The following is a 27,535-nucleotide window of genomic DNA, read 5'->3' as shown; positions in this document are numbered from 1 at the left end:
CAGTCCTCACCCTCAGATCTTCTCTTTTCCCACTTTACTATAATACTTCATACTAATAATGTTTGCTATCCGGTGTTGACCATAGGAGGATGGGTTCCCCTTCTGAGTGTTGGTTCCTCTCAAGGTTTCTTCCTCTTTTAGGGAGTTTTTCCTTGCCACCGTCGCCGCTGGCTTGCTCATGGGGGCTTGGACCTGGATTTTCTTTTCTTTCTCTTCTTTCTGTAATACTGATTGCTCTGTAAAGCTGCTTTGTGACAACACCTGTTGTAAAAAGCGCTATATAAATAAATTTTGCTTGCTGTGTGACTCCAAATCCAGGCCTCCATTGGTTAATAAATTTGATTTCCATTGATGATTTTTGTGTGATTTTGTTGTCATCACATTCAATTTTGTACAGAACAAAGTATTCAATGAGAATATTTCATTCATTCAGATCTAGGATGTGTTATTTGAGTGTTCCCTTTATTTGTTTGAGCAGTGTATTACACAGGCTCAGTCCCATGTGTTGATGTGAGATGCAGAGGGATGAGAGATTAACAGGTGTCTGCCATGCTGGCTCAAAAGCATGCAGGATTACAGCATAGACCCATGAGACCATGACTGGCTGTATATAGAAGCAGAGATCAAGCTTTAACCAATATCTGGGAAGCAAAAGAGGATACCTCATAAGTGACTGTACTAGAGCATACTTCAATTCTTCAGTGTTCATGAGAGAACATTATATTATTTTTCTATGCGTTCGCACTGAATATACCATATGTCTGTAATATTAAATGTTGTTGATGTTATGAAATGAATAATAAGATTTCAGGTGCTGTGCAAAGTTCATAAAACAGTATCATTGCAGAAAAGCCTTCTTCAAATTGTTATAACTCTTTTTCTTTTTGTTTGGATAATGGTATTTACTAAGTTCGGTCTAAGTTACAAATGAATATGCTCAGATCAATCTAGATATGAAGGGTAATTGCTTCATGTAAATTCTTAAGGCAAATGACGTGTAAGAGCCGATAATGTTGCTGGCATTCAGCTGGCATTATAGTAGTGGCTGCACCAAAAAACAGGAATTTTGAAATGGATCCAATCCATCATCTGTGATTACTGGTAGTGGAAAAAAATATTTTACTGTTGTGAATAGCTGTAGCGAGCATGTCATTTTGAAACATAAATGCTGACTGTATGATGGTGTTGTACAGCATGCAAGGTCTTCCTGCAGATAATGTTTCATTCACTACATTCAAACTGAATGGTTTCTATTCTTTTGGAGAATGGCGGCGCTTTCTATTCATCCCATATTTTTTTATGTTTTTATTGTCTACCACCTCAAACTCTATTCTGATATTTTTAATCATCACCCAGAGAGCTCTCCACTCTCCAATGTTTATATTTATTGCTCTAATGGCTGTCGTGGATCTGACTATGCCAATGATAATTGTACCACACATGCTGCTCAACTTTGTATTTGACTGGAATGGGATTTCACTTGTTGGCTGTTTAACACAAATATTTTGCATTCAGTATGTTGGTTCATATCAATCTACTCTACTGCTGTGGATGGCTCTGGATCGGTTCTTTGCTATATGCAGACCTCTTTCTTATCATAATTATATGCACATTCCCAACTTTTTAAAGTTTATTGTTGTTCCTGTATTTAGAAATATACTCTTAAATATTGCAATGATCACTTTGGCTGGAAAACTACATTTTTGTATGAAAAATGAGATTGATCACTGTTTTTGTGAACACATGGGCCTGGTCCAGCTAGCATGTGGAGATACTTCTGTGAACAACTTACTTGGACTTGTATCTGCTTTTCTAATACCAGCTGCAGATTTTGTTTTGATTGCTGTATCTTATGTAATAATATTTAGTTCTGTTATGAAATCAGGCAGGTCCAGCATGAAGGCCATCAACACTTGTTTAACACACATAATTGTTATGACATTTAGTTTAGTTTTTGTTTTGACAGCTTTTTTGTCTTATAGAATTAGAAATAATTTTTCTCCTGGGATCCGTAATTTTATAAGTACCATGTATGTACTTTTTCCAAGCTGTTTCAATCCAGTTATTTATGGAGTGAGAACAAAAGAAATAAGGCAGCAGTTTTTAAAATTCTTTAACCATGTGAATGTCTTACCTCATTAATCCAGTCATATGCAAAACTACTTAAAATAAAGCCTGCAAAATATTGACTGCATGTGTCCTTAATTTTAAAATGTGAAAGAATGTTTAAAGTGTATATATATATATATATATATATATATATATATATATATATATATATATATATATATATATATGTTTGAAATTAATAATTAAACATAAAATGATCTCTCTCTTAATGTTTATGTGAATATTAATGGCAATATTATTGACATGACTTTGTATAGTCTGTAGGTGAACTTCTGCTTTTCTCCTCTCTCAATTTTTTGTTTCTATGTTACTTCTTTTACTTATGGAATTATTTTATTAAAGCAGCCTTTATTTAGAAAATTATATTATTATTATTATTATTATTATTACTACTACTTCTACAAACACTGTAATCAGTGCGTTTATGAATTTACTGATACATAAAAGTATAACTAATTTCTAAAAAATGTAATGCTGCACTGTAAATACTACCTGGATATGTAAGTAATAATACTAACACTAATACTTATACTACTACTACTACTACTAATAATAATAATAATAATAAAAATAATAATAACAAGAACTATAATAGTAATAATAATAGTAATATGTCAATATTTCAATACTTTCATTATTGAAATTATTAAATAAATATCAACATCATTGATGGAACAATCCCCTTATATCGCAATTGTATTTATTTGTTTTTACATGATTTAATGAAAGCAAAAATATTTTGTCAAAATGACATGTTGAATATCCAAGTACATTAAGTACATTAAATAATGAAACATTAAGAAGGCTTTTTTCATTCTTCTATAGAATCACCCTATAGATATGAGGTTTTTAATGACTGTGACCATTTGTTATTTAAAAAACAAATTTCATATTGCATGTACAGTGCTACTGATTTATGAATCAGGTGAATTATGTTTACTTTTCTTTTAAACAAACAAAAGCACTTAATTATTTATTTGTATTGTTTACCTGACAGCATATATAATAGATTTAGGCTTGAGTGGTTTAACACTTATAAAGTACTAAAGTTTTATTGTGTCCAATCCAAAAAACTGAAGACATGTTTCAGACTTAACAAGATGCTATGTCTGGCTTCATGATTCATTTATTTGAAATGAAAACTGATTAAAGTAACAGAGGAAAAATACAAGTGTTAATAAAAAAAAAAACACTTCATTGTGATGTTCACACATCCATATGAAAGTATGGCCACAGCTTGTATCCTCAAAATGTTTAGATTAGAAGATTATCTTAACTTTAAATTACTTTTTACACAAATTCTCCAGACCCCTTGGATTTCTGGCTCACTGTCATTTAATGTTCTTGTTCTTTCTCTTTCCTTGGTTATTGTGAAATGTATGTCTTTTTAAACTCAGTTTTGTTAAAAGTGATTTCTTTTGGAAATATTTTTTCTTTGTTCTAATTATGCTTCTTTAATAAAAAGGTAAGTAAACCAAAAGTAATAGGAAGTGATCACATTGGGACATAGAGGGTGATATCCACTAGCCCCACCTACGGTGCACCTCTGTTGGTCAGCTACATCTCACAGCATTGGGTTCTCTAAGCTTGTTGCTTCAATTAAGTCAAGAAATCAGTGGCTCATTCATTGCTACTGGTAGTGTAAATTTACTAAACTCTCTCTCTCTCTCTGATATGTACGTACAGCTTGCGTAGCTGTATAGATTTTCTGTCCCCTGAAAATAACTCAACACAAACACATAGCCATTAATGTCTAAATAGCTGGCAACACAGGTGAATACACCTCACAGTGAACATGTCCATATTGTGCTCAAGTGTCAATATTTTGTGTGACCACCATTATTATCTGGTACTGCCTTAACCCTCTTGGGCATGGAATTCACGAGAGCTGCACTGGAACCCTCTTCCACTCCTCCATGATGACATCATGAAGCTGGTGGATGTTGGACATCATGCATTCCTCCTCCTTCCGCTTGAGGATGCCACACAGGTTCCCAATTGGGTTTAGGTTTGGAGACATACTTGCCCAGTCCATCACCTTCATCTTCAGCTTCCTCAGCAAGGCAGTTGTCATCTTGGAGGTATGTTTTGGGTCGTTATTGTGTTGAAAACTGCCATGTGGTGAAGTTTCCAAAGGGAGGGGATCATGCTCTGCTTCAGAATGTCACAGTACATGTTGGAATTCATGTTTCCCTCAATGAACCACAGCTCCCCGGTGCCGGCTCCCTCATGCAGCCCCAGACCAAGATGATACTACCACCATACTTGACTGTAGGCAAGAGACAGTTGTCATGGTACTTCTCACCAGGGCATCGCAACACATTCTGGGGACCATCTGAGTCAAACAAGTTTATCTCGGTCTCATCAGACCACAAGACATTCCAGTAATCCATGTTCTTGGACTGCTTGTCTTTAGCAAACTATTTGCAGGCTTTCTAGTGCATCAGCTTCAGAAGAGGCTTCAACCTCCACAGCAATGGTGTCAGCACTCATGTGTTTGTGTTCATGTGTGTATTTTTTTGAAGCCAACCTCTGGATATGACGCTGAACACATGGACTCAACTTCTTTGGTTGACCCTGGTGAGGCCTGTTCTGAGTGAAACCTGTCCTGGAAAACCGATGTATGATCTTGGCCAGAGTGCTGTAGCTCAGTTTCAGGGCGTTAGCAATCTTCTTATAGCCTAGGCTGTCTTTGTAGAGAGCAACATTTCTATTTCTCACATCCTCAGAGAGTTCTTTGCCATGAGGTGCCATGTTGAATATCCAGTGGCCAATATGAGCAAATTGTACCCAAAACACCACATTTAACAGCCCTGCTCCCCATTCACACCTGGAACCTTGTGACTCTAATGAGTCACATCATACCAGGGAGGGACAACACAATTGGGCACAATTTGGACATGTTCACTTTGAGGTGTACTCACTTCTACGCAAAACAAAACCTTGTATCTCCAAAATGGTAACTTTACAGGAGAAGTTAAAAACTTTATTTATTTTCAACGCAAGTCAATGGAACTTAGAATATGGAATAGACTTTTTTCCAAGTAATTTTGGGTCATTTCTGCTGGTCGATTCATCATGAAATTTATACATAATGTAAAAGACAACAGGAATTTCCAAATTAAGACAGAAACTGAAAATGATAAAAATGGAGATACAAGGTTTTGTTCCGACAACAGCAATATATATATAGTGTATACCCTATTTCTGAATTGTTGCACCCAGACCAGGGCCATAACTTCAAAAGAGAGGTCCTTACCTGTACTTTGGTACTGTGTACAGCAAAGATAAACCACCCCTCATCTTCCTACTAGCAATGCTCCTGGGAAGAAGTACAGGTGGCTTGAGCATTTACTTGAAATGGTATATGCTTATAGTATGACACCCCTCTCAACCACAGGTAATTAGATAATTACTCTGCGAGGACAGAAAAAGATGTGTTAGTGATACATCAGAAGTGTTTGATATTTCCTCATACCAGAGCAAAAGAATACTTTGAACTGCAGGCTTTATTACTGCATAGACGAAAAAAATACATTTGGACTGAAGTTGATGCACTGGTTTATCTAAGAAACAGGCTATTAGTTCATAACAAATTGTAGATGCTTGGAAGTCAAGTGTGTGGAAAGTTGTAGAGATATTGCATAACACTTTCATAGAGAAACCTGCGGAGATGTGACCTACCAGGAGACCTACTAATCACTAATCACTCCTCTAATCCAGTCTAGTCTGTACTCAGGATGAGGATCGGACTTAGAGGATGGTGAGGTAGTAGCGGAAAATGTGCCTCAAAAGTGAAAGCCAAGTTCGTATTACAAGTTTTACATGAGTAAGGGGTTAATGAAGTACCAATACTTTCACAAAAGTGCAAATTTTCTGTACTGTTTCCACCTCTGCTTATGTCTGACAGTATAGCTTCAGGAACTGAAAACCTCTGATACTGAGAATCCTGCAGTAACACAATGGTGAGGAGTATTTGTTGTGCTTGGGTCATGTTAGGTACTTCTCACACTGCAGTATTATCAGAATTATTTAGGGATTTTTTTACTCTTTTATGTAAATATCATAAAGCACTGAGTTCATGATCACTAAGTGCACATAAATGTAAAATATTTTGAAGTATTGATTGCTGTTTTTAGAATCACCATTTTGTAAAGTGTTTGTCACTATGATCTTAACTAGATCAGAAGCTGTATTATTAGTGTAACGGGGAGCAAGCATATGCGGAGATTTTATTGTGGGCAAATCCAGGGTCATAGTCAAGACCGTCCAGGTTCACATAGCCAACACAGATTGAACAGGGGGCAGACATGACAGAATCACACGATCAAACAACCAAGATTCAAACAACAATACAAAGACCACCGACCAGACAGGGGAAAACACAGGCTTTAAATACATGAGGAACAGGTGGGAACACAGGTGGAAACAATCATGGGTGGAGTCACAAAATGACTGGGCTGGCCCAAAAAAACAAAACAAAGAACACGCAGGCTAAACCAAAACACAACATGAACACATGGACAGGACTGGGAGGGGTCAATCGTGACAATTAGCATTATTAGCATATGTGCTCATTTGATGTGCTCATTTTTTCTAGCAGATAAAAATGATTTTTGATCAAGTTAGACTAAAGCCTTCTTTAACAAGCAACATTGTAAGTGCTCCAAATAAAGAAATTTAATTGAATAATGTTTTTATTTTACAAGCATAATGTGTAAATTACGCTCATAAACTCTTACATTTTTACCATCCTAATGTTATATGTTAGCTTATAGCATGTGTGCTGCATACTTAGACATCTCAAGAAGTCAAAGTTACTCTGGTACTCAAGGCAGTGTAGTGTCTCATACAGAGACGAACAGAATGGGCAGTAAGCCTTGGGCCGAACCACAGCTGTTCTGAAGTCAGCTGAGAACCAGTCACTGCTCAATGTGCAGTTTCATTACTTTTTCCACATTGCATGTCATACATTTCTATAAATTGCATGTCTAAAATTAGAAACTTTTAAAGACCTTGCTGTTCCCAACACTAGCCATGAACATGTGAGGTGCTGCTGAAGCAAGTGCAGGTAGCAACAATTGCCAAGCAGCGATTGAAGGATTTAGAAAAAAACATGGAGCTTGACAGATTTTGCTTGCCCATAATACAGTAACAGCACTTACAATAAACAGATCAAATTTAATCATCCCAGAAATGTGGCATAATAAATATTCTGTCCCCATTTGGTTGGGTATGCCTGTGATACCGTTCGAACCTTTCTGTTCGGAGTTTGCATGTACTCCCCATGTCTGTGTGGGTTTTCTCTGGGTGTGTCGGTTTCCTCTCACATCCAAAGACATGCAGTCAGGCCAATTGGATTTGCAAAATCTCTTAAGTGTGTGTGTGTGTGTGTGTGTGTGTGTGTGTGTGTGTGTGTGTGTGTGTGTGTGTGTGTGTGTGTGTGTGTGTGTGAATGTTTGCGTCTGTCTGCCCTGCGATGAACTGGTGACCTGTCCAGGGTGTATTCTGCCTTCTACCCAATAAATGCTGGGATATGCTCTATCTCCCCCGTGACCCAGAAGAATGAGCAGCTTAGGAAATGTGTGTGTGTACATGCAATTTAATTATTGTGCTTGAGTATATTGTAGTATTGTGCTGACTACATTTACATAGTGTGTTCCTGTGTTATCCATCACTATTTCTTGATCATTTAAAAAAAAAACATTACATCTATAACATCAAATATGAAATATGTTTTGTGACTTGACCTGTAAAATGAATGACTTAATTTATTTTAATATTTTACTCAATTGAATGTAATTTTTTTTTATGCACTACATATTTTTTCGTATTCTGTTTGTATTGTGCATAATGCGCTTGGGATTAAAGTTCACAAACAGCAAAGCATAATACTAAGATGCTTAGACTGGAGTGTCTTCTGCTATCTGTCATCCAAGCTTTAGGTTTACATATCCTTGTGCTCTCTGTTTCATTTCAGACTATATTGGAGCCTCACCAGCAATCATTGGGTGGAAGGCAGGATACACCCTGGATAGGTCACCAGTCCATCAGAGGACAGACAGACAGACACAAACATTCACATTCTGTTGTATGAACAACAATCTAAGTTGTAATTTATAGTAATTAGACCATTAGTGAGGAGCTGGGTCTTACACTAACAGGTATGCTATCAGAGCTTGGCCAATTAGCAGCATGTGTCTGAACACTGTCTAGGTCCCCAGAACCCACCAGGGCCAGCAAGTCTACATAATGCACTGCACAACTGTGTTTAATTTCAGTAATGAGCACTCCTCCTTAACAAAGAAGGAAGTGGTTAATTGCAGAACTAAGAAGTGGAGTATAGTTGTCATAAAGGGAGAAGCACACTGGCTTACCAGTTTAACAATGAACTGCATGTGAGATGTCGTAGAGAACATTGACAAATGATGCAACTGGACACAACTGTCATGCATAACTGAGACCACTAATGAGCTCCAGCATTCCATCATTTGTCATCATGATGCAAATGTTAGCTTGTAATTAGTAACAAGTGATTGTGGAACAGTATTGTTGATTAATGTTTCCAGGTCTTATACAAGCTCTGAAATAAATGATATGAATATAAATTCAGTGGCCACTTTACAACTACACGTTGTATAACTGCCATTCTTTGTATGACCAGTTGTTATTAGTGACACACTTATTTAACTTGTATCATGGCCTGCCTACAGTGTTCTATTTGCACATTTTATGTCAGTTCTCACTGACCTCTTTCATGACCTGTTTCTGACAGGCAGTAACTGAATGTTTTGTATGCCCCTATCAAAAGAGCAAACTTGCCCAAAGGTCAGAAATTGAAGCAGCCTATTCGACCTAAGCAGAGTACTAACACATGCTACAGTAAAGCAGCTTGAATTCTGAGTACAGGCAGAAGTGTTTTCACAACTCACTAGTGGTTGAATAAGGTATTGCAGCTTGCAGGGTACACCTAATGACATGGCCATGTGTCCATGTTGGTCAGATATTGCCAAGACTAATTTTCTCAGTCCTGTGGGGCCAAAGGTCCAACACAGTGTGTATGTATATATATATTCACATGGTTGTGTACTAAGTGCATTCTGGCAGACAGGGCTCTCCAAGCAAGCCAAGAAGACAGCAAGAGAAAACTTCAGACAGGTACATACACCTCAACCTGTAATCAGAAGCTTGTGAAAAGACAATGATTAAAATGTGTTAGACAAAGTTAAAAAATATGTGAAACAGGTAAATATGACTTAATAGTATACACTTTTAAAATAGATATTAGCCTACAAACATTCTCAACTTCGTCATCTTTGGTCGTGCAATGATATTTTCATAACAGTCAGGAATGTGTGAAAATATTGTCGTTATATACAAAAATTCTAGCTAATACATTTTTAACCAATTGTAGCTAAAATATTTTAGCTAATATTTTTATATTTATTATATCAGTGTAAATTTCAATTGACTCAGGTTTGCAGAAATTTTATGTAAATCTTAACACAATGAACATTTATGTTTAGTTAAAAGTTTCAAGCTGTGAAAGTGTGAAATATTTCTTAAATTCTGATTTCTGTCGATGTTATTGTTATGTTATTGTTATGGCTTAGGATGATAACATCTTTGTAATATGCTGTGCAATCTTTTAAGTGATACTCCAAAGTTGCTTTGTGTATCTAAAATCAAGACTACCTTCACAGTGCCATGAAAGAGGAACTCCACGGAGCAAACTTCTCACATACCAAGTTCATTTTTGTTGGATTTCCAGAGATCTTCCAATACAGACGTCTGCTTTTCCTGCCATTTTTTCTCAGTTACATCACAGTTCTGGTTGGAAATTCCTTATTGCTTTTTGTGATTAAAAATACAAGGAATCTTCATAGCCCAATGTACATGCTGGTATCTGTCCTAGCTGTGATAGACATTGTTGTACCAACTGCAATTATTCCTGCAGTGCTTCTCAGTTTCCTTTTTGACTTAAATGAAATAACTTTAGCCGGATGTTTGACGCAGATGTTTCTCATTCACTTCTTCTCCTCTGTAGAATCTACCATTCTTTTAGCAATGGCTCTGGATCGCACTGTGGCTATCTGTAATCCACTTCGCTACACTGCGATCATGAACTCATCTATGTTTTTGAAACTGCTGCTGTTCACATTGATCAGGAGTGGTGCAATTATGTCCACTTTGGTCGGTTTAGCTTCACCTTTGTCTTTTTGTGGGTCTAATGTTATCCATCATTGCTACTGTGACCACATGGCTCTTGTTAGCTTAGCGTGCAATTCAACTGCAAAGAACAATGCAATGGGGGTTGCTGTGATCATTTGTTTCGTTGGAATTGATATATCGGTCATTTTCTTCTCTTACATGAAGATCTTATATGTTGTACTGAGAGCTGCAGCAGGGGAGCATAGTTCGAAAGCCTTCCATACCTGTGGTACTCATTTAATTGTCATGATGTGTTTTTATTTTGTGGGAAGTGTTACTTTCCTCTCACGTAACCTTAGTATTCCAATTCCAGTGGATGTTAACACATTTCTGGGTGTCACATATATTGTATTTCCTGCATGTGTCAATCCAATTATTTATGGTGTCCGAACCAAAGAGATACGAAACGCATTGTTAAAAATATTCAAAACACGTGTAAACAGAGTCACGGTTAAGGTTTCAACAGTTAAATTCTGAAATGCAATGTGCTGCTGGTACTTTAATCTGTATAGTTATATCAGCGTTAGTTAACACACTGTTTGTTCTTCATAGTCATGCATGAAAGCAGAAATCAAAACGACCCTGCAAATCGTGCCCTACTGGCTTTAAAACCTTCTGCAATACAGTGTCTCTTTAATCCACCTCATTTTTTATTATGTACAGTTGTGTGCAAATGTTTGGATAACACTGGTCGAATTGCATCATTTGTTACTTCTTGTTATAAGTTATAAATATGACATTTTTCTGCAAGTTTTAGTGCACAATATTTATTTATTTATTTGCAGAGTATAACATACTGGAAAACATCAAAATGTAGTACATTTATGTTATTTTTTCCCATATGTTAAATTCCACAAATAAACAGTAAGCGTGCATTAAAATGTGAAGTGTTTCTCTTTAGAAGATGTGCTAACTTATTTTCATAATGTAATATTCATAATGCCTGATACAGAGGAGGTGTCACTCATCCAATACAGCTGTAAGAAACTAAAGCTCTTGTGTTTGACTTATTAAAATGTGATGCATGTAAAATTGTTATGAGAGCTGATTTTGACAGAATTAATTGAAATCCCTGCAGTATAACTGTGAGGACTGCTTATTAGCAAGCTGACAATTATGTGTTTGGAATATCCAATGTATCATGGGAAATTAACCTACTACCACTGGAGCACAGCATACTGAGCCTGTATTCTTCACCAGTGACAGTGTGAGTTTTCTCATAAAAGAGATGATTTGAATGGACAAGAACCATGTCACAGGCTTTATGAAGGACACAGACTGAGAACACATGAGAATAATTTTAAAGGCTGATTTGTTACGCATCTCCCTGTACTGTTTACCCCGATTGCTAGCCAGTTCATATTTTTAGATAGCAAACAGTATTTAAATATAACAGTATATTTTGGAGGCAGAGGATCCCTGTTTATTTATTTGTTTATTTAATTAATTAATTTATTTATTTTTGCTTAAGTCTGCATTATCACACAAATGGCAGACACAGTGTAGCAGTAGCCATAACCTTGACCTTGAGCCCATCAGTTTCGTCCCTATTACATATAATTAATCAGTACATATGTAAAGTCAGTATGATAGAACATAATATACACTATGAACGTAATAATCATTCTAGAAAAGTAATGTCAATTATGTGGATCCCTAACAAACAGAAAGACATTTTCATTTTTACAAAGAAACAAAATATGAGTGAATAGTTATGATCTGTTGCACATTTTCTAGAAGCACAGTAACACAAACAGTGCAGCAGTACAAATATATAAGATTTAGTAAGAGTCATTCTTCTACAACTTAAGATTATAATAATACACCAATGTTTTTGGGGAAACTAGGTCCATATAATAATGTGATGTGACTAAATGTGAAATTAAAGTATCTACCACTGAACCCAATCAATTAAGAATGTTATCCTGTAATTGCTAAGTGTATTAGTTCAACATAGGCCTTTCATTTGCACAGTGGAGGCAGAGTAAATGAGCTGAGAGCTCACCTGAGGTCAAACTAAAAGCCAAATGTCTTGAGAGAACATGACACATTTAATCAGTTCAGAGCCAATTAAATCACTTGCTAGTCAAAACAAACAAGTTTAATGAAAATGAATAAACAAGTGTGTGTTGTTACCATATTTTAATAAATTAATAGCATGGCTTTCCACTGCTAAGTGTTAGTGTATTTAAAAATGTGAACAGATTGATGTTTAAAAAAAAAAAAGAGATCTGACCGGCTCCCGAGTGGTGCAACCGTCTAAGTGTTGGCCTTATCATCAGGAGAACGCGAGTTCGATCCCTGGTGATGCTACAGCCATCTGTAACTGGGAGTCCAAAGGCAGCCTAGGGCCTCACTCTCTTTGGCTGAGTAGGATGCCCCCCTTCTCCCCATCACTCAAGGCCATGCTAGCCTGGTGTTCAGCTTCCAATGATGTTGCGTGAGCAGCAGTTCAAAAAGGAACAGTGGTTGGTTTCACAGGTCTCAGAGGAAGCCTGTGTTAGCCTTCACCCTCTTAGCGTTGATAGTATTGTGTGATTGGGGGAGTCCTAACTAGCGGGTGGAATTGAAAATGACTAAATTTGGGAGAAAATTGTGTAAAAATTCAAATTAACAACTGACCACTTATTCTGCGAGTTACAGATGTCATGGTGTTTTTTTGTTTTGTCCTATAAGCCTAAATTGCTTATATAAAGAACATTTCTGAACATTATGTTGCTACATATCAAATTGTTGTCTGTAGTTTATTTCATATGGTAACTAAGCCAGTACGTTGCTATGTAAGTGCACCTTGTCATTACCCAAAACTGACCTCCACCTACAATAAAGTTCATTCATTTATCTTGGCTAATACAATTTCAGTGAAAGCTAATTCAGACATTAGACAAAGAAGAGACCATATGCAGCAAGATTAAATGAGCTTTCCTGTGTCAAGTGCATGAAATGACATGGAAGGACAAATGAAACGAGCTGCTCTTCAGAAGGTCTGGCAAGAATTGTAACACACATCAGCACGTAAGGGTTTTGAGCTAGCTTTGAGAAGAAGCTAGGTCCATAAACCCAGCATTTACAAAAAGCCAGAGGTTGCCAGAAGACAGAAGAAGACATTGTTGGAGGAAGTGAGGAAAAGAACAAAAAAGTGTGACCAGACTAGAGTTTTTACTCATTGGCAAGAACTAAAAAGAGAAAAAAGAATGTTCAACAGTCTCATGGCTAATGAGTAAACAATGAAAATTCTAATGCAGAGTGTAAGTTACACCCCTTCCAATGTTATTAATGAAAGATTGCGATGTTGGCCGTAACCTTATGTGTCATCCCTGTCTCATAGAGTTTCATCGTTATTAGATATATATAGATAGATAGGTATAGTCCTTTCTCTTCTGCTTTTGTGCACCATTCTGGATGTTTACACATAGAAACATAGAAATCATGAGTGTAATCTGTAGCATCTTTACTGAATCTTTACTGATGCTGGAGTTCACAGTCAGTAAAAATGACAGATGGAATAAAATCCCTGAGAAAACACTTGTAAAAATGACATTATCTCACCTTGTCACGTAAAACTAATCCTGTCTGAAAGGGTTAAACCTGCTTTGTTAGACAGACACCATGTCAACTACTTATTGTTGTCAAACTACAAGTAAAAAAAAATGCCATAACATTGATGCCACAACAAACAAAACATATCTTTATCTTTGAGCTTTTTCCTCCTAATCATCTTTTTTTTTATTTTCAACTTCACATGTGTACGTTCTTTTAAGAGGCGTATTGAACCTTTTTTCCCAGATTCTAGCATTCTACCATTGTGTTCTTTTAGCGTAACGCAATGGTAAAATAATTAAAGAAGAAGTTGTTATGAGGTCTCTTGGTCCTAGTGGGGCCCTGAGCAGCTGCCTGTGTTACTTACTAGGTAGCTGAACTCGAATAGTGCTTTTAGTGAAGTCTTCCATAAGAATGATGACACACCCAACAGTTGACAATTTCTAAACCCATCTTCTTCCTTTATCTGCCCCTGCTGATAAAATATTAAATATATATTGCAAATGTGAAGTTTGGTTTTTAAAATGAAACAGCTGTTAAATCTGGTTGGGCAAGTCTTGTTTATAGATGACCACACCCATCACTTGAATTCTGTATTAATTTATGATTATTTAAAATCATCACAGAATAAAAAGAAAAAAGTGCACATGTAACTGAGCACTTCTTAAAATGATGCAGCATCAATGGAAATGGCTAGATTAATATCAATAATCACCCTCATCATTATGATATTGTGGTTTTCATGGTATAATCTTTGATCATTATGTTAGCAACCATACCCATTATTTGTTGGACATAGTATTTTTTGTTGTACTGTATTTTGCAGTGGTGGACAGTAACTAGGTAAATGTAATTAGTTACTGTACTTAAGTGCTTTTTTGTGTATCTGTAATTTACTGAAGTATTTCCATTTTGGGTAACTTCTTACTTTCACTCCATTACATTTTAAAGTCAAATATGTTACTTTTTACTCCACTACATTATGCGAAATTGTTCCTTTTGGTTTATGTGTGTAAAATTGTAACATGTCAAAGTGAAAGGAGCATGAAGCAAGAACACCAATAAGGGCAGAGCACGCACTTTGTTTCAAGTTTGTTTTGACCTGTTGGACATACTGACCCAGTATACGGCAACATCAGTGGAGCAGTAAAATTTTGGTAGTCTCTATTTCAACATAAATTATCTAACTTTGTGTAAATAGACCACAATATAGAAATATTTACACACATGCAGTTGTGACTGATGTGTCTTTTTTTTCTGAATTATATCTGAATATATCTGAATATACAAACACTTTCATTTTATAGTAAATTTGTTTTTGCTAGTTTATGTTTATGAACAGAGACCTAGAGATGCAAGATAGTAAAGGAAATTCATTTGTGAACCTGAGTTTAAAGCAAGTTTTTATTAAACTTGTAACTAAAATGCAAATAAATCTTAAACTGAAACTTTGCTTGTTAGCAAAATGTTATTTCAGAGCCACTCGGCTCAACCAAATGGAAATTGTTTGCCTTCAGCGTTTTGTGCTTATGATCATTTTAATAGACATCAGTGTCAGAATAATTCATGAAATTACAGGTGGAGTATTTTCACCTGAAATGAGTTCACGAAGCAAGAGCCTCATTACAAAAAGGGTAACAGCACATGAAAGCCATGATTAATGTTTTAGTACTTTCGAAACTTACGTACGTCTGAAGGCAAATACTTTTGTACTTCTACTCAAGTGGAGGGCTAAATGGAGGAACTTCTACTTTTACTGAAGTAATATTTTACCTTGGGTATCTCTACTTTAACACAAGTGCATGATTTGTGTATTTTGTCCACCGCTGGTATGTTGTCACAGTTTTATAAAAGCAATAATGACTCAAACAGTGATTATATGCCACATACTTAAATTTATCAATTTAAATTTATACTTACATTTTTTTCCAATGTGTTGAGCACAGCAAATAAACAGAAATTGTGCACTAAAGTTTGCAGAAAACTGCTATATTTAAATGTGTTCCCTGCAGATGTATTAACTTATTTTTCGCAAATCTACAAAGCATGCCATTTGACTTGATATTATCATTTCATAATCCATAAAATGTGGATAACACACAAAGGGGTTGAATACTTTTTCAAGCCACTCTAGTAGCACTCCAAGCTGCTCATGTATGATCACTTACAAATTTTTTAGTTACAGTTACAGAAAACGCTTAGAAAAGTTCAGATGATGTATTGTGAGCTGCACATTCACATTCAAAACAACTGTTCACTTCCATTCTGATGAATTTATTTCTGTTTTTCTGACATGAAGCTGAATGACATTTCTCTTTATTGAGCGCATGCTGTTAGCAACACCTGTATGTGGCATACAAACATATTTTTACATACAAACTGGAACTCAGCAAGAGCTCCATACATTATAGTTGCATTCATCTTGTTGCTGCTACATTAATTACATTAACCAGAGAAGTTTCACATGCTCTGAAAATAACCAGCCACATAAAAAAATCTCTTAAACTTGCGTGCCCTCTAGAATCTCAAATATGACTTTGTTTGCCATTTCAATGAGGAAATGTTTTTTCCCCCAATTCACAACACCACTTGAGTGCAGCAATACTCACCACTGTTTTGGTAACTGACCTTCTTATTCAGGTGTTTCCAAACCCAGCTCTGGGATTTTCTTTAGTCTAACACACCTGATCCAGCACATTAAGGGCTTGTTAACTGCCTAATGAGCTGAAGCAAGCATGCTACATGAGGAAAAGCACAAACATGTACATAGTGTGAGGTTCCCAGGGCTGTGATTAGGAACTCTTGTTTTAGCTGCTGCACTCTGTTCAATTTACAATTTTCTCAGATGTAAAATGTTTTGTAATATAAACAAAAAGATACACTACCACTAAATATGTGCAATTAGGACATAAAAAACATGTCATTTGGGACTGACAGACATTGAAAATACAGAATCAAAAATCTAAGCCTGAACCTCTTGCTCTAAAATGAACAAAAGAGCAATGCAGTAATCAGAGTGAAGGTTTATTTCTGTGTCACTAATCTCCCTGAAAAAAGTCGTCATGGCAAGTGCAGCTACATTTAATGCAGAAGACAGCTAACTAATAACAAAACCACTCACCAATGAATATTTCAGACATTTTATCTGACTAAACTACCTTGTCTCTGTGTGCTGAAACTGGAAGCGTGACTCTGTCAACGTGCACTAATTGTATTAATTTTTAGATATTTAATTAAGACAACTCTGATTTCTTTTGTTCGTATCCCATAGATTAGTGGGTTTACGCAGGCAGGAATGAGGAGATACATTAGACTAGTTAGCACACGTACATCACGTGAAACTGAAGATACTCGATATCCGACAAATGTACTAACGGCACTGAAATAGGCAACCGCTATGGTCATTAAATGAGAGCCACATGTCTGAATGGCCTTTTGGCGAGAGTCTCCTGAAAGCGTCTTAAAAATGACCACAAAGAGAACAGTGTAGGAGACCACTATAAAGACACAGTCGCTACTTGTAAGACTTAAACCAAGGATACCTGCTAAATAATTCTTAGAAACATCACCACAGGCTATGTTAACAACTGATGTGTGTTCACAGAAGCAGTGGTAGATTTGGTTTGATTTACAAAATGGAAGTGGTGCAACCAGACCAACCATTCCACTTACAAACACAAAATTACGGATTACAAGTATGGAGCAGAAACAGAGAGAGTTGCTCAGGTTTACAAAGTCATGGTAACGCAAAGGGTACATAATGGCAAAAAGTCTGTCAACAGTCATCCAAAATAAAATGCTTGACTGAAAACACCCTGCAAGATGAACAAGAAACATCTGAATGAGACATTCACTTTTAGTAATTAGATTTAGGCCAGACACAAAACTAACCAGCATCCTGGGAACAATGATAATTGGCACAACAACCCCAAGAGCTGCAATTTGTGCGATCAGAATGTACATTGGAGCATGCAGTGTTCTTTGCTTCCAAATGACCATTATCAGAAGAGAGTTAGCCGTTAACGCGTGAACGAAGATGATTAAAATGGGGATGACAAACACAGGCCGGTATGTCTGCAGATCTGTAAAACCAATTAAATAGAATTCAGAATGTGAAAAGTTGTAGGTTGGATTGTAATTCATTCCTTCAATTGGACTTTGAACCTTAAAACCAATCATTATATAAATGGTAGTATTTCATTACGACCAGTAAATAAAGTATGCCTGAAAAGCTCAGAGGTAGATAAAATCTGTGGCATGTGTTCTAGAAGCACAGTAACACAAGCACTGCAGCTGTACAAATGTAAAAGATTTAGTACGAGTGTCACTTTCCAACAACTTAAGATCATACAAATACAACGTTTTGAAAAAAAAAAAGGTCCTGTATAATGTGCTTACAATAATTCAGCCCATAATAATATGAGGAGACAATTACATGGTGAAGTTACGTGTCTGCCACTGATTCGAATGAATTAAGAATTCTATCTATAAACAAGTATTTTCATTACATCTTTGTTACACAACAACTTAAAACAACATTTAAAGACAAGTTGCATATGAAAAGAGCAAATTATAAAGTGCAACCCTTAATAAAATCTTCCTGTGTAAGTCTGCTTTAACTTTAGTATGTTATTCTGTAATTGCTAAGTGTATTAGTTCCACAAAGGCCTTTTATTTACACAGTAGAAGCAGAGGAAATGAGCTGTGAGCTCAAGTAAGACACCAAATGTCTTCAGAGAATATGACACATTTAATCAGTCCAGAGCCAATTAAATCACTTGCTAGTGAAAACAAATAAGTTTAATTAATGACCTGGGTTTCCATTACAATGACGTGTTAGTGCAATTAAAATGGGAACAGACTGATTTTCAAAACCTCATGCTGTAAGTAGCAGTTCAGGTACAGATGTCATGGTACTCCATCTGTTATAACTTTAGCCTAAATTGGCTGCAAAAGGAACATTTCTTAACATTATGTTGCTATCTATCAAATCATTGTCTGTAGTTTATTGCTATTAATATCTTAACTCAGCCAGTATGTTGCTATATAAGTGCACCATGTCATTATCCAAAAATGACCCCCACCTACAGTGAAGGTAATTCATTTATGATGACAAAATTCAGACATTAGACCAAGCAGAGACTGTATGCAGCAAGATTAAATGAGGGACGAGTCACTCACTCTAGCATTTTAGACAACATAATGGTACAGTAATAACCCAGCAGTTGTTTGGGGCCCTGAGCAACTGCTTGTCACTGATTTGGTAGAGCTGGAATGGTATAGTGCTCTTATGCATTTGAAGCATATTCTTGCATAAGAAAGATTCCACACCAACTAACCGAACATTTCTAAACCCATCATGTGCCATCATCTGCCCCTGCTGATAAAATATAAAATATATTGTAAATGTGATTAAACTTGATTTTTTCAATTGTAAAATCTGATTGGCCAAGTCATGTTTGAAGATGACCACACACATCAATTGAATCCAGTATTCATTCATGACTATTAAAAGTTGAAATTAATTAGTTCAAATCAATGGAATGTGTAGATTAACAATATGTGTGTAAATGAAGCACTTTGGTTCACTCGCACTGGTATGTGTATGTTCTCTGAGCTCACTTTGGGTTTCCCTGTCAGTGTGCATTGGCCCCTCCCCTGGCCGTGCCACAGAGCAAACAGAAATGATTTCATACAATGGAACAAATGTTATCATTTTGTTATTAAATTTCTATCATTTTTCTTATGCCTCAATCAAAATTATACATACATAAAATCATGCATATTTTGATTGAATAAGGGATCCTTACTAGCTTTTGAGAGGATTCTAACATCATACTGTTTCCAGTCTGGCTCCCCATGTTTTTGAATAGTTCTTTTAATGTGACCATCACTCTTAATTTTTGGCTTGACTACACCACCATCAAGACAAATTTCTGATATAATACTTACAGTATCGGTGTCAGTAAATTACACAACCACAAATATCTGAAAAAGAATATGTATTTCGAAATCCTTGCAAGGAGCATATACAGCATGTTATGTATGTATTGTAAGCAACTACCTACAATTTCAACATCTAAACAGCACAATGGAATACCACATAGAGAAAACACTGAAAGGATCAAAGTATATAGTTTTCAGCAAAATCAAATAAAGCGTGCTTACATTTCATTGTTTTATCTAATTAATTCTGGGACACAGTGCTATTTAGGGCTTACAGTACAGCCAAGTGAAGATGAAATAACAGCAGTGCTACAAGCATAAACAGCACAGAACTTCAGCAGAAATTAGACTGTGACTCCACAGTGACTAGGTTAAACATCAATGTTTATTCCTAACAAACTCGCTTAAGCTTTTCTTTAGCTTTTCTTTATGATTGCATATATTCTGCCTTCACTATCACTGTTCACTAGCAAGCTGAACTGGTAGCAGAAAGCTAGCCAGCTAACAGGCTAACACTACAGTAATAAAATACACACTTTGAGTTTGAGCCTTTAAATAAGGTGTTATTGTACTTGATAATGGAGTCAGACTTGCATTAATCTTTTTATATGTTATATTCTCTTTACAACTGTATATATTCTGCCCCCCTTAACACTGTTCACTAGCTAGTAAGACTGGAAAGGTAGCAGAAAGCTTGTCGGCTCGCTCCCTAACAGGCCAACTCTACTTTGCAATAATAAAGGACAGATGTCAAATTTAAGCCCTTAAATAAAGCGTTACTTACAAACACAGACATATAAAGTAAGGAATGTAACTTACATGTCTGTTAGCTACATGCTGAAAACATTAGTATTTAAACTAGAGCCGACATAAAAATCCCAAACAACCCCGAGCTCAAAAACTTACACTGAAAAAGAACAGGTGGTGTTTTCTTTTTGGAGAAAATTGTCCTAAAAACAAAAGAAACATTAGTTGTAACATTAATTTATAGAAACATGAAACATATAGACAAAATAGCTAATTTAATGTATGGAAAATATGAATTAATATAGAGATCTAATAACTCACCCTGGTTGGCTGTTGAGACCAATAACCAAAAAATTAAATGTAGCAGCTTTTAGAAGCTTCTCTTCCCAGATAGCATGGACATTTGGCCTGAGCTTGGCTGATCTGTGGTAGCACTGGCTGAGAGTCATCCTGAATTGGGCAGAGTGTTACCCACTGAAGAGCTTGCAAATGGGACTCGGGTCGATCTTATATGTACTTACACGGCCCAAGTGTGCATTCATTGGCTTGGGCTAGTTGCGGGTTACATTTGGCAAAAGAAGCTCAGGCCAATTCCCAGTTATTGTGATACAACCCCAGTGAGTACTTATAGGTTCAGGCCAAGTGTGTTACACTCGGAATCTGGAGAGTCGGCAAAAGGAGCTTGGGCCAATTCCTATATGTGTTCAAACGGCACAGGGATGCACTATAGGTTTGGGTCGATTATGGCTAAATCTCAAATAAGTTTCTGCTGCCTGCATAGTCCACTACGCAGATCTTGCAATAATGGCTCCTGAAACCAAACACTACATAATACGTCTAACAAAGAGCCAGTTGAGATTCAGCCAGGTGTACATAATTCAACAGGCCTCCATTGGTTAATAAATTTTATTGCCATTGATGTTTTTTGTGTGATTTGTACAGAACAAAGTATTCAATGAGAATATCTCATCATTCATTCAGATCTAGGATGTGTTATTTGAGTGTTCCCTTTATTTTTTTGAGCTGTGTGTGTGTGTATGTATGTGTGTGTATGTATGTAATATATACACATATATTCTTGAATCTAAAGCCATTGCCAGTTTTGTCAGCTCCACTTACCATATCGACATGGCATAAGCATATCAGTAGCAAAATTTTGATATAATAATATGCAAAATGGCAATTTATTTATATGTTTGCATTTAAATTTCCCACACATATATTCAATATTGGGCTCAAAATAAAAATTCTAATTCAATCTATTTTAATGTCATTTGGTACACTAGCATTGTTTTATTTACACAAAGATATAGATGCTTTGGGCAGCTTTATTTAAATTAAAACGTGTTTCTAGAGGTGCATAGTAGCTTCATATGATTGGTGGCAAAATGATCATTAAAATATCATTTACATTATATGTATTTACACTGTCTAATAATGCTTTTGAATTTGCAATATTAAAGAGAAAGAGGGCAAAAGTCAGATGTAAAATGGGAAGTAGGCCCCTGTCCTCTTTTCATTTACACATTCTCACCTACTACCCTCACTCTGTGGCAAAATGTTGTTTAAAATGCGTTTGACCCGATTGTATTTTATTTTTTATAGACTTCCACCTGTCAGGCATCCCATCAGTTCGGAGCCAGCAGCACGCTCAGCAGAAAGGCTGTAACTGAACTAACATCCGTCTGCCGCATATTGAGCATAGCCATCCACTGAATTTAAAGCCACTAATTGAGTGCCCTGGACCTTTACTGGGCTAAGGTGGCAACCCTAACAGAGAACAAGATTCATTTTGGCTTTCTGTCCCTCTAATATAATCCACTTGACTTAGTTTCCTCAGATTTGAGTCATTATCATCCGAATTTGTGTCAGTAAAGCTTTTGTTAGTCAAAAAAACCTGTTCTTTGGTGAGCAGAACTGACCCTATTCAACATTTAGAAATTGGTGACAGATTGAAGCTTTGACATTTGTTGAATGGTGAATTTAAAATCACTGCTTTTATTTATTTTCGTGTCTGTAGCGTCATAGATGAAATCAGACGCGTGCGGAAAAATGAACTTAGCTTTTTAAAAAAGACGTAATCCGAGCTCGCAGTCAAAAACGGGCGTGGGTCAAAACCAAACAATGCGAAGGGCGAGACACTAAATCAAAGTCCAGAGAACAGTCCACAAGGTCAGAACACGGAGATATACCACAGGCAGATAATCCGAAAGGAAATAGCAAAAGAAGTAAACAGTAAGCAGGCAAACGGGTCGGAACCGCTCAGGCATAGATACTATGGAGCCGCTCAGGCACAGATACTATGGAGCCGCTCAGGCACAGATACTATGGAGGCGCTCAGGCACAGATACTATGGAGCCGCTCAGGCACAGATACTATGGAGCCGCTCAGGCACAGATACTATGGAACCGCTCAGTAAGTCGATAAACGAAACAATACTTCGCACGCATCCTGTGCTAAGCCCGGGCTAAAGCTAATTAGCAAAACACAGGTGAACCACATTAGAATTCCAGAGAGTGAGACCGGTGATTGGAGTGTGCAGGCAGGTCAGAGGTAGCTGGAAACATATGAATTCCAGGAGGAGTCTGGGGAATGGAGTCCAAGTGGGTATCAGAGCCCAAGGGATGCGTGGCAGTGTCCGTGTGAGCAAACAGAAATTTGATTATTTTAAATTGATTTGATTGATTGGTTGATTGTTTTCGGCTATATTAGTGGCGCAATAAAGAAATACAGTTAGCTAACCATGCCGGAAAAATGCGCTGAGCGTGGTTTTAAATGTTCCATGTCGACCCAGGTCCATATAAAAGCCACTGGTACAGTTATTTTCCATTCTCAGAACCATTTGGCCCTGCAGTGGAAAAGAGGACAAGAAGTGGTGAATTAGATGTGATTTACAAAATGAAAGTGGTGCAACCAGACCAGCTATTCTGACTGCATACACAACATTATGGATTACAAGCATAGAGCAGAAAAGGAGCATGCAGAGTGCTTTGCATTATAACTACCAATATCAGAAGAGAGTTAGCTGTTAGAACTAGATGATGAAAAAGGGATGAAGAGCACAGGCCGGTGTCTGCAGATCTGTGAATCCAATTAAATGGAATTCAGAATGTGAACAGTTGTAGGCTGGTCGGTAATCCATTCCTTGAACTGGACTTTAAAAAGAGTTATTAATGTTATTAATGTGTTTTAGTGTTGTGCATTTCCCAGTTTAAGATATTTGAAGTATAATTTCTGAAACACTAGAACTTCTACATCTGTTAACTATTAGTGATATTACATCATGAAATCTAGTTCTCAATAATATAGAAATAAAAGCCCAGTACCAGAAAATAAAATATATATCATTATTCTTTGTGTATAAGGCTCCTTGTTAAGGAGTGCATCCACAGTCTTGTCATTTGCTGTTTTCACCGCTGCTGGCTTGACCTGTCCACTACATGCTCTTAAGCATTTTTTGTTCCTCCCCTGACACTATGCTGGTCCTATGGCAAAAACGTTTGAATTTACACAAATATCTCTTCTAATATGCACATTTAGGATAACGTGGAATGGTTCACACATATTTTGTCCTAGATACTTACAACAACAGCAACAATCTGCAGTTTCCCCCTGGGATCAATAAAGGAATCTGAATCTGAATCTGAATAATTAATTAAAGAGACTACATGCCAGGGTAGACTAAAGGTCATCCATCCATTTTCTAAGCCGCTTCTCCCTCAGGGTCGCGGGGGGGGGTGCTGGAGCCTATCCCAGCGGTCATCGGGCGGAAGGCAAGGTACACCCTGGACAGGTCACCAGTCCATCGCAGGGCAGACAGACAGACATACACAGTCACTCACACACTCACACCCAGGGGCAATTTAGCATGTCCAGTCAGCCTGACTGCATGTCTTTGGACTGTGGGAGGAAACCGGAGAACCCGGAGGAAACCCACGCCGACACGGGGAGAAAGACTAAAGGTCAGTCATCCTGTTTTAGTTTGTTGAAAGCTGCTAATATGCATTTCAACATGGTAATGGTCTATTTATAGAAAACATTTCTCATTGTCTGAATTTTGAATGTAATTTATGCAAGTTTGATGTTTTAAAAACGCATTTCTTTCAAAAGGAGGATGTATCCTATATCAAATCAACCTATACTGATGACTCCTGAAGGGGAGGCAAGGACAAGGACAATATCTTTGGGAATAAATCAATTAAAAATATTTACCAGAATTTGCTGGCCTTCTCTAGATGGTCTCACCTGTTATGTAATTGAATAGGAGTGCTCTACCAGTAGGTTAGAGTGGAGATTTATGGACAGTTTGGAATTAACAATAAGACATATTCTCCTTGTGGAAATGTTATTTGAAAAATAAGAAAGAAACACAGATAATTAAAATAAGATAAAAGACTGGACTGGTTCTGGGCCTGTAAAAAATGTGTGTGATGTTAATGGTGGGTGTATATGGGTTCATTCACAGCACTTTGCTTCATAATTAATATCATGAAAAGTAAACTTAAAGTACGTTAGCACTTCACTGTTGTATGTAACACATTTCTCATAGCAGTTTATGATGATTCAAGCATAAACTCTAAAAATCGAAAAATTGTACTTCCAAGAAAATATTACAGCATCTTGGAGTTTGAGAAAGGAACAATATAAAAAACAACTATGATGATGATGGTGAAACTATTATTATTATTATTATTATTATTATACTAAATAACTTCCTAATTATGACAGATTTAACCTCTTCTAAAATCAGCCCTTAATAAGTAATGATAATGGAAATATTGTGTGATTCAAAACAAGAATCTGCTTGACTTGGCAGTCTTCATTCATGCTTACTTACCACCACCTAGTGTTGGCTATTCTATATTACATCAGGCACTGTTATATACACTATCTTTAACTGCACATGTGATATTCTATATGCAGAGCTGGGGTCTGCCCAGCATAGGTTTTTTAATTGAAAATTGAACACAAAAGAACCTCCAAGAAAAGTTTTCACATAATTGATTTATGTTTGGATAAATAAAAACCTCTGCATGTTTGCCATATGTTTTCATGATTTCCAAGACCGTTATCGTTGACATTCTAAATAACTTAATAGCCAATGCATCTGCAGGTATTTTCTGTGTTTCTGTTGTTATGTTTCTTTCAAAAACTCATATCAAAGTGCCGACTATCACACCTTTTGTACAGAAGCCAGTACAAACACAATAATATTACTATTAGTATTAGTATTATTGGCACTAATTGGCTGGTAATTGGCATGCTATACAAGAGCAGTGGCGCCGCTAAAAATATTTTGGGTCCAGGTCTTCCAGATGCCCAGCCAGTTTCAAACCTCATGACGGGCATCTCAAAGTGTAGCTCTTTAACATGCTAAACAGGCAGAAAAGTTCCTCTACCAGCCGCTCCACCGTCATGAGCTTTGTCTGGGACTACATACACCTCTGACTATTTAGCAAAATAATCCATGGCCACCAGCACCTAGCCTGGTGGTGGGAAAGGGGCCCAGGATGTCAATGACTGCTCTTTCCATTGGGTCACCAGAGCAGAGGGATAGCAATGGAGCATGTGATAGCTGAGGCGGCCCTTTCTTGGCCATACACAAGTTCCAGCAGTGCACATAGAGTTCCACGTCAAAGTGGCAACCTGGCCATTAGAATCTCTGCTTCAGCCGCTTCACAGTCTTGCCCACCCTGTAGTGACCCACGTGTGCCACCCCATAAGCAACACTAAGCCTAACCAAAGACTGTTCCGGGCCGCTCAGAGTGCCCTTGCGGTGGGCTCCTTTGGTGTTACATCTGTCCATTCTGGTGTACACCCTGCCTGAAGCCAACTCTGTGGCCATGAAAATTCTGCATCTTCCTTCTGGGCATGACAGAACCTCTTGGAGCCCACTGTGTCAAGTCTGCTGCTATTAATGCCGGTCATGACCACAGCACTCCTTTCTGCTGCTTTGCCTTCTTTTTCATACTGGCACTACTACACTACTGACAAGGAATTCTTGTTTATATTTTGTTTATGTTTTTCTTTTAAATTCAGGAAGGTAGCAACATGGAGGCTTAGATGTTAGATGCTCTGTCATTTTCACCCTCAGTCTACAGAGATCTTCCTCAGTCATCATGCAACACTCCAGTCTGCAAACCTCTGGTCTGCCTTTGTCTGCAAATTCCAGTCTGAAGAGATCTTTACGACACCTGTTTATATATTAATCATTAATGGTACACAGCACATCTGTGTCACTGACCCTCTGTGGCATGGGAGCTAGGAATAACAGGAGCTGTGGCCTTGTTACGTCCTGTGTCTGTCTGTTTCCTTTTCTCTCTTTCTCCAAGTGTTTTCAGGTGGACGCTGTTGCTGTGTGACTGATGTCTCGGTTTTCCCAGTGTATGATTGGCTGTTCCTGTTCCTGTTCGTTACAAAAAGCCTTTGATGTCGGAGCAATATGGAGTGGTTTTCTTATTCGGCCTTGCACGGTTCCGCTCCCCTGGCTGCCTGACAGTCGACAGGCCGGTTTTTGCTCATTTACTGTCCTACAGGCATCTGTGGGCCAGTAAAGACATTATTGTAGTTTTGGTTTCTTTTTTTAGAAAGGAAACGTAGGGGTGGCCTTTTTTGTTTGATCTGTTGGACTTTGTTTATCGGTAGTGTAGTGAGGGTGTTTTTTTGTAATTTCTTTTTCTTTTCTTTTGTTAGGTTAGTTATATTTCTTATATTGTTATTAGGCTTTTTTGTTTGTTATTTTGGGCCTTGGGCCTCCCTCAAGTTATATTTCCTTTATATTTTGATTTTCTTGTTTCAGTGGATTGCTGAGAATAATTTTGATGACTGAATGAAAGTGCAAAGCATCGAATAAATCGTCAAATCTCTATTTGATGTGTTTACTATCATTAATATTTATTATTTAGTTTTTTTTTTTTTTTTGTTTTGGTCTGGCGTCTGGGTGGGCAGTCTCTTTGTGCAT

The 27,535-nt window shown here is 37.0% G+C and overlaps 3 protein-coding genes across 3 annotated transcripts; 2 read left to right on the top strand and 1 right to left on the bottom strand.

Moving 5' to 3' along the window:
* Positions 1-1,179: 1,179 nt before the first annotated feature.
* On the top strand, positions 1,180-2,142 carry LOC108413772 (olfactory receptor 52K1-like). Its single transcript, XM_017686432.1, has one exon. It carries the CDS (start codon positions 1,180-1,182, stop codon positions 2,140-2,142), a length of 963 nt encoding a protein of 320 aa, XP_017541921.1.
* A 7,683-nt stretch (positions 2,143-9,825) lies between these two features.
* On the top strand, positions 9,826-10,818 carry or112-1 (odorant receptor, family A, subfamily 112, member 1). The gene has a single exon (XM_017686445.1). The coding sequence runs from the start codon at positions 9,838-9,840 to the stop codon at positions 10,816-10,818; it is 981 nt and encodes a 326-aa protein (XP_017541934.1). The 5' UTR covers positions 9,826-9,837.
* Positions 10,819-17,076: 6,258 nt separating this feature from the next.
* LOC108413773 (olfactory receptor 52I2-like) lies at positions 17,077-18,024 on the bottom strand. The gene has a single exon (XM_017686433.1). It carries the CDS (start codon positions 18,022-18,024, stop codon positions 17,077-17,079), a length of 948 nt encoding a protein of 315 aa, XP_017541922.1.
* Between the last annotated feature and the right edge of the window lie 9,511 nt (positions 18,025-27,535).

Source organism: Pygocentrus nattereri, chromosome 17 (genome assembly GCF_015220715.1).
Source record: "Pygocentrus nattereri isolate fPygNat1 chromosome 17, fPygNat1.pri, whole genome shotgun sequence".
Classification (NCBI taxonomy): domain Eukaryota; kingdom Metazoa; phylum Chordata; class Actinopteri; order Characiformes; family Serrasalmidae; genus Pygocentrus; species Pygocentrus nattereri.
Note: the sequence above shows the minus strand (reverse complement) of the source record. Positions and strands in the feature narration are given on the sequence as shown.